This window comes from Oncorhynchus tshawytscha, linkage group LG08 (assembly GCF_018296145.1).
Source record: "Oncorhynchus tshawytscha isolate Ot180627B linkage group LG08, Otsh_v2.0, whole genome shotgun sequence".
NCBI classification, from domain to species: Eukaryota; Metazoa; Chordata; class Actinopteri; order Salmoniformes; family Salmonidae; genus Oncorhynchus; species Oncorhynchus tshawytscha.
Genome location: NC_056436.1, coordinates 18,071,420 through 18,086,153, shown reverse-complemented (window position 1 = coordinate 18,086,153; position 14,734 = coordinate 18,071,420). Strand labels below are relative to the sequence as shown.

General features: G+C 39.7%; 1 protein-coding gene across 1 annotated transcript in view; it reads left to right on the top strand.

The window, feature by feature from the left end:
* The window catches only part of LOC112256849 (protein transport protein Sec23A), a 37,385-nt gene extending 27,828 nt beyond the window's left edge, over window positions 1-9,557 (top strand). Inside the window, exons 16-18 of the mRNA XM_024430391.2 lie at window positions 5,922-6,077; window positions 6,166-6,231; window positions 8,086-9,557. Coding sequence (XP_024286159.1) covers window positions 5,922-6,077; window positions 6,166-6,231; window positions 8,086-8,175 — 312 coding nt within the window. The 3' untranslated portion in view covers window positions 8,176-9,557. The remainder of the gene's footprint in view (window positions 1-5,921; window positions 6,078-6,165; window positions 6,232-8,085) is intronic.
* Window positions 9,558-14,734: the final 5,177 nt, after the last annotated feature.

Sequence of the window (14,734 nt, the reverse complement as noted above, 5' to 3'; positions counted from 1 at the left end):
TTTGTGCATATATTATGACAATGTTTTGTGGCATTTTTGTTTGTTTTGGACTTTGTTTTTTTCGGTTGTTCAGGCACACAAGCTGAAATCGGTAGCTGAAGCTACGCCCCTTCTTTGGTGATTGGTCAACAGTAGGGATTCTTCAATAAAGTCTTTGTTGTTATTCCACGAGAGACAACTTGTTTTCATGGTAATTTTTTCATTAAGAAATACTTCACCAAACATCTTAATTAGATGTAAAATTGTGCGACTAAGATCTCTTCGGCAAAAACGTCAAAATCAATAACAGATTTATTGAGTTATCTTATTTTAATTTGGACTATTTTTGGAAGTGTATACTGGCTACAGTCTCAATGGACAAACAGTACTATTGTCACTTTTCTAGTTTTTTCAAGCTAAATGTATTTTAAGGTACCATGCGAGCACACTAGTTCGGTTCGCCTAGCTGACTTGGCTTCCCCATAATTTTATTTAACATTTTGGGATAAAGTAGCCCCCCCTATTTACAGAAATGACAACATGCGTCATTCAATTCAGTGCTTCCTAGTTCCATGTATCGAACAGTTATTTCAGTTATATTAAAACCAGGAGCATCTGGAGTGTCTCCTGCTGATTACAGACCCATAAGTTTAATAAATTGTGAAAATAAAATAATAACAAAGCTCCTCAGCAATAGAATGGCAGAATTCTTACCAGACTTGATACATATCAATCAAACAGGGTTTTTAAAATCTAGACACTTAAACTGAAACATGTTCATGTATTTCTTTATAATACAATACGCTAAAAAAACAAGATATACATTGAGTGTACAAAATATTAGGAACACCTTCCTAATATTGAGTTACACCCCGTTTTTTGTTCAGAACAGCCTTAGTTATTTGGGGCATGGACTCCACAAGATGTCAAAAGCCTTCCACGCAGTCTTGTAGTTCTTGACACACTCAAATTGGTGTGCCTGGCACCTACTACCATACCCCGTTCAAAGGCACTTAAATATTTTGTCTTGCCCATTCACCCTCTGAATGGCACACATACACAATCTGTGTCTCAATTATCTCAAGGCTTACAAATCCTTCTTTAACCTGTCTCCTCCCCTTCATCTACACCAGTGGTCACCAACCTTTTCTGAGTCAAGATCACTTACTCCGTAAAAATGCAAGCCGAGATCTACCGCTCAGATTTTCTTTTACATTACTTAAAAAACATACGCCTATTCTGCAACATGAACCTATTACAACCAGTTCTGTAGCAATGAGGTTTATGCAGTAGGCTATACGCCCAATACATTAAAACTGCATATTGGCTACACTTGAATTGCCCTGCCATTGTTCTTCTCAGAACATTTTGAAATTATATTTTCCAAATTTTAGCTATATGATCACACTGGTAATATATAATTTGTTTTATTACTTGTGAGACAGCTAAGTGAGCATAATAATTTGCTTTTTTTTACTGGACTGATGGCCTGCATCTGAGGGTCAGTCTGAGGGGTAGGGAGGGAGCAGCGGTGAGGCTGCTGATCACCCGACTCACCGTCCCTCCTCTCTCCACTGAGAAAAAGAGACAAGTTTTGCCATCAGTTAGAAGAAGTCGCATTGCATTATTTCTGCCTCATGCACCAATTCACATTACTCCTATGACCAGAGAAAGTAATGTATTCCTTGATACAAAAAAACAAGCCGCAAATAATAACAATGCAGGCTTATCGAAACGCAATAAAAGAGCTATACTCTTTTATTGCAGCTGAAGTGCTGGTTGTAGCGTGAGTGGAAGTAGGGAGAACACGCATTTAACCTTTTGCGTGTAGGGGGCAGTATTTTCGTTTTTGGCTAAAAAATGTACCATTTGAAACTGCCTATTTCAGATTAGGATAGAAAACACTCTAAAGTTTTCAAAACTGTCAAAATATTGTCTGTGAGTATAACAGAACTGATATTGCAGGCGAAAATCTGAGGAAAATCCAATCAGGAAGTGCCTCTTATTTTGAAACCTCTCTGTTCCTATGCATGCCTATCCTCCATTTAAAGGGATATCAACCAGATTAATTTTTCTATGGCTTCCCTAAGGTGTTACCAGTCTTTAGACATAGTTTCAGGCTTTTATTTTGAAAAATGAGCGAGAAAGATCACATTGGGTAAGTGGACAGGTGGGGGCTCTCAGAGTGAGTTTTGCATAACAGAGTAAAGTGGCCATTGTTTCTCCCAGTCCTATTGAAAAACCTACACTCACGGTTGATATATTTTCGGATATACATTTTAAAGTTGATTGATTATAAAAAACATTTGACATGTTTCTGTGGACATTATGGATATTATTTGGAATTTTCGTAAGCGTTGTCGTGACCGCTCTTTCCTGTGGATTTCTGAACATAACGCGACAAACAAACGGAGGTATTTGGATATAAAAATAATCTTTATGGAACAAAAGGAACATTTGTTGTGTAACTGGGAGTCTCGTGAGTGAAAACATCCGAAGATCATCAAAGGTAAACGATTAATTTGATTGCTTTTCTGATTTTCGTGACCTAGCTACTTAATGCTTAGTGTACATAATGATTTGTTATGCTATCGATACATTTACACAACCGCTTGAATTGCTTTCGCTGTAAAGCATAATTTCAAAATCTGAGACGACAGGTGGATTAACAAAAGGCTAAGCTGTGTTTTGCAATATTGCACTTGTGATTTCATGAATATGAATATTTTTTTGTAATATTATTTGACTGTGGCGCTATATGCTATTCAGCGGTTGCTGATGACAATTATCCCGCTTAAGGGATGGGTAGCGTCAAGAAGTTAATGGCTTATAAAACTGTTGAACAAAGTGTTGACGGCGCTGAATAACAACTTTAAATGAACTTACTCATAAAAACAGCAGGTCTTTGCTGTATTAGTTGAGTCTCTCTCTAGTTATGGTTTTAAAAGTTTTGAAATGTCACATTATCAACTTTTCTGTGTTAGAGGCTTCCTTTTACAGTCTATGGCACGTGGAAACTGTGGCGAAAGACGCTGTCTGATTTGCCAGGAGAAGGCCTTTAGGTACCCTTGATTTGATCTCTGGGCTTGCCGAGTAGGAGGAGTTCAAACTTCAGACATGAAATGATTCAAAATGAGAACACTTTGCCTTACCGGCACTAGGGCTGCAGAATCAAGTGCACCTACCGCCAACAATGCGAAACAAATACAAAAATTAGGAACCCAAGGCTTTATTGTTGGGTTTTTTTCAGAAATGTTTGGTGAACAACTAAGAATGGCTTGGAGATCGACCAGTCGATCGCAAACGACCGGTTGGTGACCACTGATTGAAGTGGATTTAAGATTTAATGTGACATCAATAAGGGATCATAGCTTTCACTTGGATTCACCTGGTCAGTCTGTCATGGAAAGAGCAAGTATTATTCCTAATGTTTTGTACACTCACTTTATCAATAATGGCAGTTGATACTATAAAAGGCTTTCGACCATCTTGAATGGTCTTTTCTATTCAAATCTTTTGAAGCTTTCAACTTTCCAACTGAAATAATAAATGTAATACAAATATAATATAAATTACCTTAAGCAAAAATATACACAAATAATATACTGAACAAAAATATATAAATGCAACATGTAAACTGTTGGTCCCATGTTTCATGAGCTGAAATAAAAGATCCCAGACATGTTCCAAATGCACAAAAAGCTTATTTCTCTCAAATTTGGTGGACAAATTTGTTTACATCCCTGTTAGTGAGGCTTTCTCCTTTGCCAAGATATTCCATCCACATGACAGGTGGCTGTGTTTTTCTGTGACTAGGTACTGACCTAACATAATCATTTGGTGTGTTTTCGTCGTAAACCCTTTTTGAAATTGGACACTGTGGCTGGATTTTCAACAAGTTTATCTTTAAAATTGTGTAAAATAGTTATGTTTGAGGAATTTTAATTATGGGATTTCTGCTGTTTTGAATTTGGCGCCCTGACGCTACCGTCCCACATATCCCAGAGAGGTTAAGTACAAAAAAGTCAAGGTATTAGAGTGGCCATCACAATGCCCTGACCTCAATCCTATAGTAAATTTGTGGGCAGAACTGAAAAAGCGTGTTTGAGCAAGGAGGCCTACAAACCTGACTCAGTTACACCAGCTCTGTCAGGAGGAATGGGCCAAAATTCACCCAACTTATTGTGGGAAGCTTGTGGAAGGCTACCTGAAACGTTTGACCCAAGTTAAACAATTTAAAGGCAATGCTACCAAATACTAATTGTGTATGTAAGCTTCTGACCCACTGGGAATGTGATGAAAGAAATAAAAGCTGAAATAAATAATTCTCTCTTCTATTATTCTGATATTTCACATTCTTAAAATAAAGTGGTGATCCTAACTGACCTAAGACAGGGAATGTTTACTAGGATTAAATGTCTAGAATTGTGAAAAACTGAGTTTTAATGTATTTGGCTAAGGTGTATGTAAACTTCCGACTACAACTGTATATACAGATGACTTAAGTAATCCCATTACTTACCAATATGAAAGCAAATCTTACAGGTAGAATAAACCTCTTCAAAAATGGCATGGCTCCCAAATATTTAATATTTATTCTCGGTCATTCTAATTACCCCACCAAATACATTCTTTAAAAAACTATACTCCTTCATAACATACTTTTTTATGGGCTTATAACGCTCATAGAAATAAAAATGTAAGTTTTAGAATTTCCTAACTTTCTAGACTTGGAATTGTATCAACTCGCCACCCAGGGCTTTTTACTTGTGACATATAGTTAAGTGCACTAAAGAGGAACAAAGGGTACATATTGAAGATGTGCATGTGCATCCCCAAAATCTTTTCACTTGTCAATTTTCAAAGGATTAAGCGAAGAACATTAACTTCATAGTTAAGAACACTATAACAATATTGATGAAAATTATACGTATTCTACCAGAGCTATTATCACTCCCCAAAAGCACAACCCTATGGAACAATCCTTGGATAGCTTTTCATAATTCACCGATAATATGGTCCACATGGAAAACTAAAGGCATAGAAACCGTAAATGACTTGGTAATAGGAAATATATTTATTTCTTTGACAAAATTAAAAAGCAATTTTGGACTGACCAATCTAGATATTTTCAAATACATGCAACTTAATTATGTTTGATTTGAAATCTCTTGGTCATCAGAGCAATCTTGAGGGAATCCTATTTAAGTCAGAAAAGGATGTTCATATGATAGGTAAGCTATACAGAACCTTGCAGAGAGCATATCCAACTGACAACCTCTTAGAAAAAAATATAAACTATTGGAACCAAGACTTATATTAGCACAAGATGGAGGGAATGTTGGAGCATAACTAACAAAATTTGTTAACGAAAATGTACTCTTACTATTATACAAGAGTCCTGTCTTAAGTGTAAAACTAACAATGACTCAATTATCCATGCCTTCTGGTAATGCTATAAGGTCCAGACGTTATGGGCGGAGTTAGAAAGTTAGCTGTCAGAAGTATTACATTGTAAATGTACATTTAATCTGTTTGCATATGAGGGTGCATAGAGATACTTTTCTCAGCAATCATCTTTCAGAAATGTATACTTAAATTGGAAATCAACCAATACTCCATCGTTAACAAAATGGAGATGTCAGATGCTTTATTATCTAAATATTGAAAATACGTGGATGATGCGCGGATAGGGATGCGGCGCTGGGGGGGTGAGGTCGTTGATATTTGTATGTGTATGTTTTGTATTGTTTGAAAAAAAGAAATACATTATATCCAGTGTCATTGATTGCTATTGAAATAATGTCAATCAAAACCAATCTGCTCCTAAACAGACTTCTCTTAATTTCTTAGATCTGTAAACGTCTACATGTAATTATTCATGTCTTCAGGACATCTCTAACTGGGCTCTCTCTAACCCTTTCTCTCTGTCTATCCATCAGACTGTGTCTCAGTGGCGTAAGGCAGGCTACCAGGAGATGCCCGAGTACGAGAACTTCCGCCACCTGCTGCAGGCTCCAGCGGATGACGCCCAGGAGATCCTGCACAGCCGCTTCCCTATGCCCCGCTACATAGACACAGAGTTTGGTGGATCACAGGTACATACACACACTCGCTCAAATGTATATGAATGTCAACTGTCAAGTCTATTCAACTTCCTGTATTGATGTTCTTGTTGTTTTCTAGGCTCGTTTCCTGCTATCTAAAGTTAACCCATCACAAACCCACAACAACATGTATGCATGGGGCCAGGTAAGACTTCTGCTGATTCTTATTTTTTTTTTTTTACCCAGGAACTAGAGAAGATACTATTAATAAAAAAGTACATACTGCTAAAGATGGTGTTTTTAGTATTTTATTTTGTAAAGGATAAGCACGTTGTCTCTTTCTGAATGGCATGTGTGTGCAATAATGACTGTTGATCCTGGAGGAGCATAGGGTCCACTGTGGTTCAGCCTGACTCAGCTTAATGTTGTATTGAAAGTCATCATGTAGCTGGAGAGAGAGTCCCAACTCTTACTTGTTGTCCGTTTCATTTACACAAGCAGGTAAAGTCTACACAAATTAGTGTAGTCATCTTACATTTTTTAGTGGATAATGAAAGTGTAACTTAGTGGCTGTCGGGTGCCATTTAAGATGAGGGAGGATACTCATTTTTTTCATGAGCATGGCCTTATTTCTATTACAGCATATTGGATGACTGTCACTCATAATCCATTCACCCAGCTCAATGTAACATCGATAGGTTTAGGCTACTACGTGATACTCAGATTTTTCCTATACCGAATGATCATGAGGTTGCTACAATCTTGTTTATGAATGAAAGTTTACAACTTAAGTGCACAGGTCGAGAGAACATTTTGAGTAATCAAGGTGACAGACAGTGGCACATTCAATACCGCCTTGCACACTATTGCCTGCAGCTAGTTGGTCTAGGATGTAACCATTAGTCCAACAGTTGCAAACAAGAGTTTATATTGGACAGATTCAGGTATGTTTATCCCCGTTTCATTCAACAGAATTGGTGGAATGAATACACCTCTGATCATGTGCAAACACAATTTACTTTCATAGCTGCCACATTCAAACAGCATGATAACTTAGTGCGTTGTATAATTCCTACTTATATATCTACTCACTCTCCTTCTCTCACCTTTTCCCTTCGCTTGTGGACTTCAGTGTACAACATATCAACTCTCTGTGACCATGCAAAAAAAACTTTCCAAGCCAAACCTTCATATCATTGCTGCTAATCGCTACAAACAGCCTCCATCTTTGTAACCATATTAGCTAACGTCATAGTCAACATAGCTACTAGAACTAACGCATTAGTAAACCCGCTAGCTACAATCATGCAGTACAGTCAGCAAGCAGTTACACTGGTGGGCTCCAGTGGTAATACATTGATAAAGCCACCAGCTTACCTTGACTTGGAAGAGTTACCGTGTTGGATAGCCATAGCCAGCTAGCTAACATAGCATCCCTCTCTGTTTGAGCCGGGTGTTTGAGTAGGCTAAACTAGCTAGCTGCATTCATTAGATAAGGAAGTGAAAGTGAATAAAATACAACAAAATATTGCTCTCTCTTTCTTTCTTGCCTCCTTCATTTTTGAAGAAATTAGTTTGTTCAAAACTGTTCAAATATTGTCTTTCTCTCTCTGTGTCAACTACTCACTACATGTTATGCACTGCAATGCTAGTTAGATGTAGCTTATTCTTTCAGTACTATTTATTCTCTGATCCTTTGATTGGGTGGACAACATGTCAGTTCATCCTACAAGAGCTCTGATAAGTTGGAGGACGTCCTCCGGAAATTGTCATCATTACTGTGTAAGTCTATGGAAGGGGGTGAGAACCGGTCCTCCTGCTACACCATCGTGCTACCCTACGGAGATGCTGTAGACCTTTGCAAAACAGTGTGTTTTTTAATACATTATTTGGTGACGTGAATAGTTTTATTTAAAAATGATCATTTTTTTCATGTTTAATTATTTGTATGAAATTCACTGAGGATGATCCTCCCTTTCCTCCTCTGAGGAGCCTCCAGGGTGTAACCACTTTCCCAGATTATATAACTGAATTCCACTCTCGTCTTCTCTGTGTGTAGGAGTCAGGAGCCCCAATCCTGACAGATGACGTCAGTCTACAGGTATTCATGGACCACCTGAAGAAGCTGGCTGTGTCCAGCGCTGCCTGAGACTGAGACAGATCCCATAGTAACCACTGAACGTCAGCATCACAGACCATGGTTCCACCTCATCATCCACTCAACAGCAGACCTGGGTGCAGATTGTATTTGTTTTCTTTCAAGTACTTAATCTGTGCTTGATTGAGCTTGTCTGGCGCAATAAAGCCAATGGAATAGACCCAAAAGCAAACCCCTCCCATCTGGCACTCAAGACCGGCTCAAACACTTAAAGTATTTGGAAGAAAACAAATACTATATGAACCCAGGATTGCTCAACAGCAGTCAACTCATACTATAATTGGGAAAGTCAACAACCAGAAGAGGATATGTCTTCCTCTTTCTCCTTTTTAATATTGAAAATGGCTATGTACAGGAAAGTGACGCAATACAGAAAATGATCTGCAGGACAGCCTTTTTATGTGACTAGTCGGTGATCAATGATTGTAAAAAGAACAAACAAAAGAAAACATCAGTTGGTGACTACTAGCTTAAATGTTTGGTCCCGGATCAGTATATGAATCGTAAGATGAGTCTGATATTTATGTAGATGTACTTTCCCCTCAGAACACTAACTCATCCAGTTGGAGACATTTTATTGGATGTTTTATTTTGATGCTTCAATGGCAATACGTCTAGTTTATCTAGAACAATACAGCATCCAGACTTACTTTATATTACATTTTCTGTCTGTGTTTCTATAAAAAAAAGTATATCAAACAGACAAATGTATAATACTATCGTCCAGTCAATCAGAGCTGTCATAGCTGCAGGCTTACAGAAAGAGAACAGGTGGGTGTTGTTTCGTCAGTTGGTAAAGCTTGGGGAATCCAATACAACTTAATTGAATTTGTTTTCTGTTCTCCCTGCGTACGCCACAGAATAATAGGTTATTTTCAGACCTTTAGTGTGTGCTATCTAATTAATGTTCGTCATTCATATCAAACACTCATTGTGGTACAAAACCCTGCCTAGTACAAATGTTGGATTGTAATTTGATCACCTTGTTGTGGAATAACTTTCCTGCAATGCATTATATTTAACAATTGTAGTGTATTTTAGGTTTAAAAAGGCTTCGGAAGTTTGTAATGTCAGACATTTCCTTTACAAAAAAATGTAACAACCCCGAGAAAAATGGCCATTAATTATAATAATCCACATAATTTACATGTTCTATTTCTGCAGGATTATTTTCCTGCTGTAGCAAAATGGTTCGAATGAAGATCCTACATCTGTACTATACAGACAGTGGTGCTAACATGCTCCACGATACAGACAGATTTGCAGAGTATTAAACCTGCCCTCCCTATTCTCCGGATCTCATATCATATCTGCCTTGTTACTAACAGTGTTAATTTAGACTTTTCTAATAAAATACCTCACTGTAAAAATCATTTTTGTTGACTATTAACACTTTCTATTTGATTTAGTTTGAGTGATGCTGTTTTCAACTAGATGTTTTATCAGATTTTATGAACTTTTACAGTTAACTTTCAAAATAAAGTAAACTAGGGCTGTCCCCGACTAAAATAAATATTGGTCAACCAAGAGTCATCCAATTGATTTGTACAAATTTTCAAGTGTATTTTTCCATATATTGACACTTCCTATGTGGTTTAATCAAATCAACTATATGCACTGAGCTTGCATGATGTTTTAAGCACACTGTCTGATTAAATAATGACTAAACACAAATTACTAGAGGAAGTCGGACTAGCGATTGAATGTGCCGGGCCGGGCTCAGACTTGCTACTCTGTGTTTTAAAAAAGAGACCGCGAGTGACTGTGACTAGCACCCGTTGTCACTCCTCCCTCCTCCACCGACTACCACATGACATCAAAGTGTATCAAATCAAATTTTATTAGTCACATGCACCGAATACTTGAAATGTGAAATGCTTACTTACGAGCCCCCAAACAACAATGCAGTTTCAAAAAATACAGACAAGAATAAGAGAAAAGTAACAAGTAATTAAAGAGCAGCAGTAAAACAACAATAGTGAGACTATATACAGTCGTGGCCAAAAGTTTTGAGAAAGACAAATATTCATTTTCACCAAGTCTGCTACCTCAGTTTGCATGATGGAAATTTGCATATACTCCAGAATGTTATGAAGAGTGATCAGATGAATTGCAATGAATTGCAAAGTCCCTCTTTGCCATGCAAATGAACTGAATCCCCCCAAAACATTTCCACTGCATTTCAGCCCTGCCACAAAAGGACCAGCTGACATCATGTCAGTGATTCTCTCGTTGACACGGATGTGAGTGTTGACGAGGACAAGGCTGGAGATCACTCTGTCATGCTGATTGAGATCGAATAACAGACTGGAAGCTTCAAAAGGAGGTTGGTGCTTGGAATCATTGTTCTTCCTCTGTCAACGATGGTTACCTGCAAGGAAACACTTGCCGTCATCATTGCTTTACACCACAAGGCCTTCACAAGCAAGGATATTGCAATCAGTAAGATTGCACCTAAATCAACCATTTATCGGATCATCAAGAACTTCAAGGAGAGCGGTTAAATTGTTGTGAAGAAGGCTTCAGGGCGCCAAGAAAGTCCAGTAAGCTCAGGACCGTCCCCTAAAGTTGATTCGGCTGCGGGATCAGGGCACCCCCAGTACAGAGCTTGCTCGGGAATGGCAGCAGGCAGGTGTGAGTGCATCTGCACACACAGTGAGGCGAAGACTTTTGGAGCATGGCCTGGTTTCAAGAAGGGTAGCAAAGAAGCCACTTCTCTCCAGGAAAAATATTGGGGACAGACCGATATTCTTCAAAAGGTACAGGGATTGGACTCCTGAGGACTGGGGTAAAGTCATTTTCTCTGATGAATCCCCTTTCAGATTGTTTGGGGCATCCGGAAAAAAGCTTGTCCGGAGAAGACAAGGTGAGCGCTACCATCAGTCCTGTGTCATGCCAACAGTAAAGCATCCTGAGACCATTCATGTGTGGGGTTGCTTCTCAGGGCATCTTCTCCCAATCATCCAGGATAGTTTGGTGACGAATAATGCCTTTTCCAGCATGATGGAGCACCTTTCCATAAGGCAAAAGTGATAACTAAGTGGCTCGGGGAACAAAACATCGATATTTTGGGTCCATGGCCAGGAAACTTCCCAGACTTTAATCCCATTGAGAATTTATGGTCAATCCTCAAGAGACGGGTGGACAAACAAAACCCCACAAATTCTGACAAACTCCAAGCATTGATTATGCAAGAATGGGTTGCCATCAGTCAGGATGTGGCCCAGAAGTTACAGCATGCCAGGGTGGATTGCAGAGGTCTTGAAAAAGAACGGTCAACACTGCAAATATTGACTCTTTGCATCAACTTCATGTAATTATCAATAAAGGCCTTTGACACTTATGTAATGCTTGTAATTATGCTTCAATTTTCCATAGTAACATCTGACAAAAATATCTAAAGACACTGAAGCAGCAAACTTTGTGGGAAATGAATATTTGTGTCATTCTCAAAACTTTTGGCCACGACTGTACAGGGGGGTACCTGTACAGAGACAATGTGCGGGGGCACCGGTTAGTTGAGGTAGTATGTACATGTAGGTAGAGTTATTGAAGTGACTATGCATAGGAGACAACAACAGAGAGTGTGGGGGGGGCAATGACAATAGTCTGGGCAGTCATTTGATTAAATGTTCAGGAGTCTTATGGCTTGGGGGTAGAAGCTGTTTAGAGGCCTCTTGGACCTAGACTTGGCATCGTGCGGTAGCAGAGAGAACTGTGTATGACTAGGGTGGCAGGAGTCTTTGACCATTTTTAGGGCCTTCCTCTGACACCGCCTGGTATAGAGGTCCTGGATGGCAGGAAGCTTGGCCCCAGTGATGTACTGGACCATTCGCACTACCCCCTGCAGTGCCTTGCGGTCGGAGGCCGAGCAGTTGGAATACCAGGCAGTGATGCAACCAATGCTCTCGCTGGTGCAGCTGTAGAACCTTTTGAGGACCCATGCCAAATCTTTTCAGTCTCCTGAGGGGGAATAGGTTTTCTCGTGCCCTCTTCATGACGGTCTTGGTGTGCTTGGACCATGTTAGTTGTGGACACCAAAGAACTTGAAGCTCTCAACCAGCTCCACTGCAGCCATGTCGATGAGAATGGGGGCATGCTCGGTTTTCTTTTTCCTGTAGTCCACAAACATCTCCTTTGTCTTGATCACGTTGAGGGAGAGGTTGTTGTCCTGGCACCACATGGCCAGGTCTCTGACCTCCTCCCTATAGGCTGTCTCGTCGTTGTCGGTGATCAGGCCTACCACTGTTGTGTCAACTGCAAATTTAATGATGGTGTTGGAGTCGTGCCTGGCCATGCAGTCATGACTGAACAGGGAGTACAGGAGGAAGTGAGCACGCACCCCTGAGGGGCCCCTGTGTTGAGGATCAGCGAGGCAAATGTGTTGTTACCTACCCTTACCACCTGGGGGCGGCCCGTCAGGAAGTCCGGGGTCCCGTTGCAGAGGGAGGTGTTTAGTCCCAGGGTCCTTAGCTTATTGATGAGCTTTGAGGGCACTATGGTGTTGAACGCTGAGCTGTAGTTAATGAATAGCATTCTCACATAGGTGTTCCTTTTGTCCAGGTGGGAAAAGGCAGTGTGGAGTGAAATAGAGACTGCATCATCTGTGGATCTGTTGGGGCGGTATGCAAATTGGAGTAGGTCTAGAGTTTCTGGGATAATGGTGATGTGAGCCATGACCAGCCTTTCAAAGCACTTCATGGCCACAGTAGTGAGTGCTGTGGGTCAGTAGTCATTTAGGCAGGTTATCTTAATGTTCTTGGGCACAGACACTATGGTGGTCTGCTTGAAACATATTGGTATTACAGACTCGGACAGGGAGAGGTGGAAAATGTCAGTGAAGACACTTGCCAGTTGGTCAGCGCATGTTTGCAGTACACGTCCTGGTAATCCATCTTGCCCCACAGCCTTGTGCATCAACTGAATGTTAAATGTGTTTCCTGTCAGGGATTTTAATTGTCTACTTGTTGAATGTTTGTGAAGTCTTGATTTGTAATTGTTTGTAAAGTCTTATTAATTGGTGTTGGACCCCAGTAAGATTAGCTAACATTACGGCATTAGCTAATGGGGATCCTAATAAAAATGACAAATTACAGCATAGCAAAGATTAAAAACAGTCGAATTTGTAAAATAGTTTACTTGACATGTCATTGAGTGAGGCTTGGTGCTTGCGGAATCAGTAGGCAATTATTAAACAAAAACTCAAACAGGCAACAAGAAGCAGGATATTTCTGTAGATATATTCATTATTTATAAAATCAGGCACATTTATTAGTTAGGTTATTGATTATAGATCTAATTAAGTTGAGGTTTGCTCTCTCATCACTTTTCTTAGACAATAAGGCAAGGCCTGATTTCTCATCTCATTCTGCTGCTGCCTCCCCCACATTGTTCTTAACACCAATATGCTGGTTAACTTTACTATTATGCACATAACAACATGGTCTAGGAAAAGGCACCAATTCAACAGCTCACTGATGTGCTTCTGAACACCGGACCCCAACCACTATCCAACGCAGGAGAAAGCGCATTTGTTATAAATATAATTTTTATTAGTGTTGCACCATTGTTCTTATGTAATTTAACCATATACAACTTCAGTAGCACGTATTAGACTGATGGACTGTGCCATCCCCATGGCCTCCACAATGGATTACTCAGACAGGTGCCAATCACACCATGATTTTTTTTTAAATCTATATCTTTTGCTACTACTCAACTAAAGAAATCTCAGTCGACCAACAACCTAACGACCAAACAATCGACCAGTCGACTAAATGGGGTCAGCACTGAAAGATACACCAACATAAAGTGCCTTAATAGGGCGTTGGGCACCACGAGCCAGAACAGCTTCAATGCACCTTGGCATAGATTCTCCAAGTGTCTGGAACTCTTTTGGAGGGATGCGACACAATTGACCCATGAAAAATTCCATAATTTGGTGTATTGTTGATGGTGGTGAAAAACTCTGTCTCAGGCGCTGTTCCAGAATCTCCCATAAGTGTTCAATTGGGTTGAGATCTGGTGACTGTCTCTCACTCACACACACACACACACACACTTTAAACCCCCTATGCTCCTTTGAGACCCCTCTTTCAAAGTCACTAAGATCCCGTCTAACCATGGTAGCCTAAATAGTGGACATTTGGGCATTTTTATACATGACCCTGAGCATGATGGGATGTTAATTGCTTCATTAACTCAGGAACCACACCTGTGTGGAAGCACTTGCTTTCAATATACTTTGTATTCCTAATTTCTCAGTTGTTTCCTTTATTTTGGCAGTTACCTGTATGTTCCTACATGCTGCCCTTCTCCTTGAAGTTGTAAGGCACAATCACATCCTGAACTGAAGAGAACCAGAGCAGTTAACTGAATTGGCACAAATGTTTTTTATTTCAAAGATATGTTGGTTTGAAAGTCAGGCATTCAAAGAAAGCACGAAAGAACATCCATAGCACTGCAATGGATACAAAGCTATTCTCTGAGATTCAGTACACACAATACCCAATAACGACAAAGCAAAAACTGTTTTTTGAGATTTTTCCAA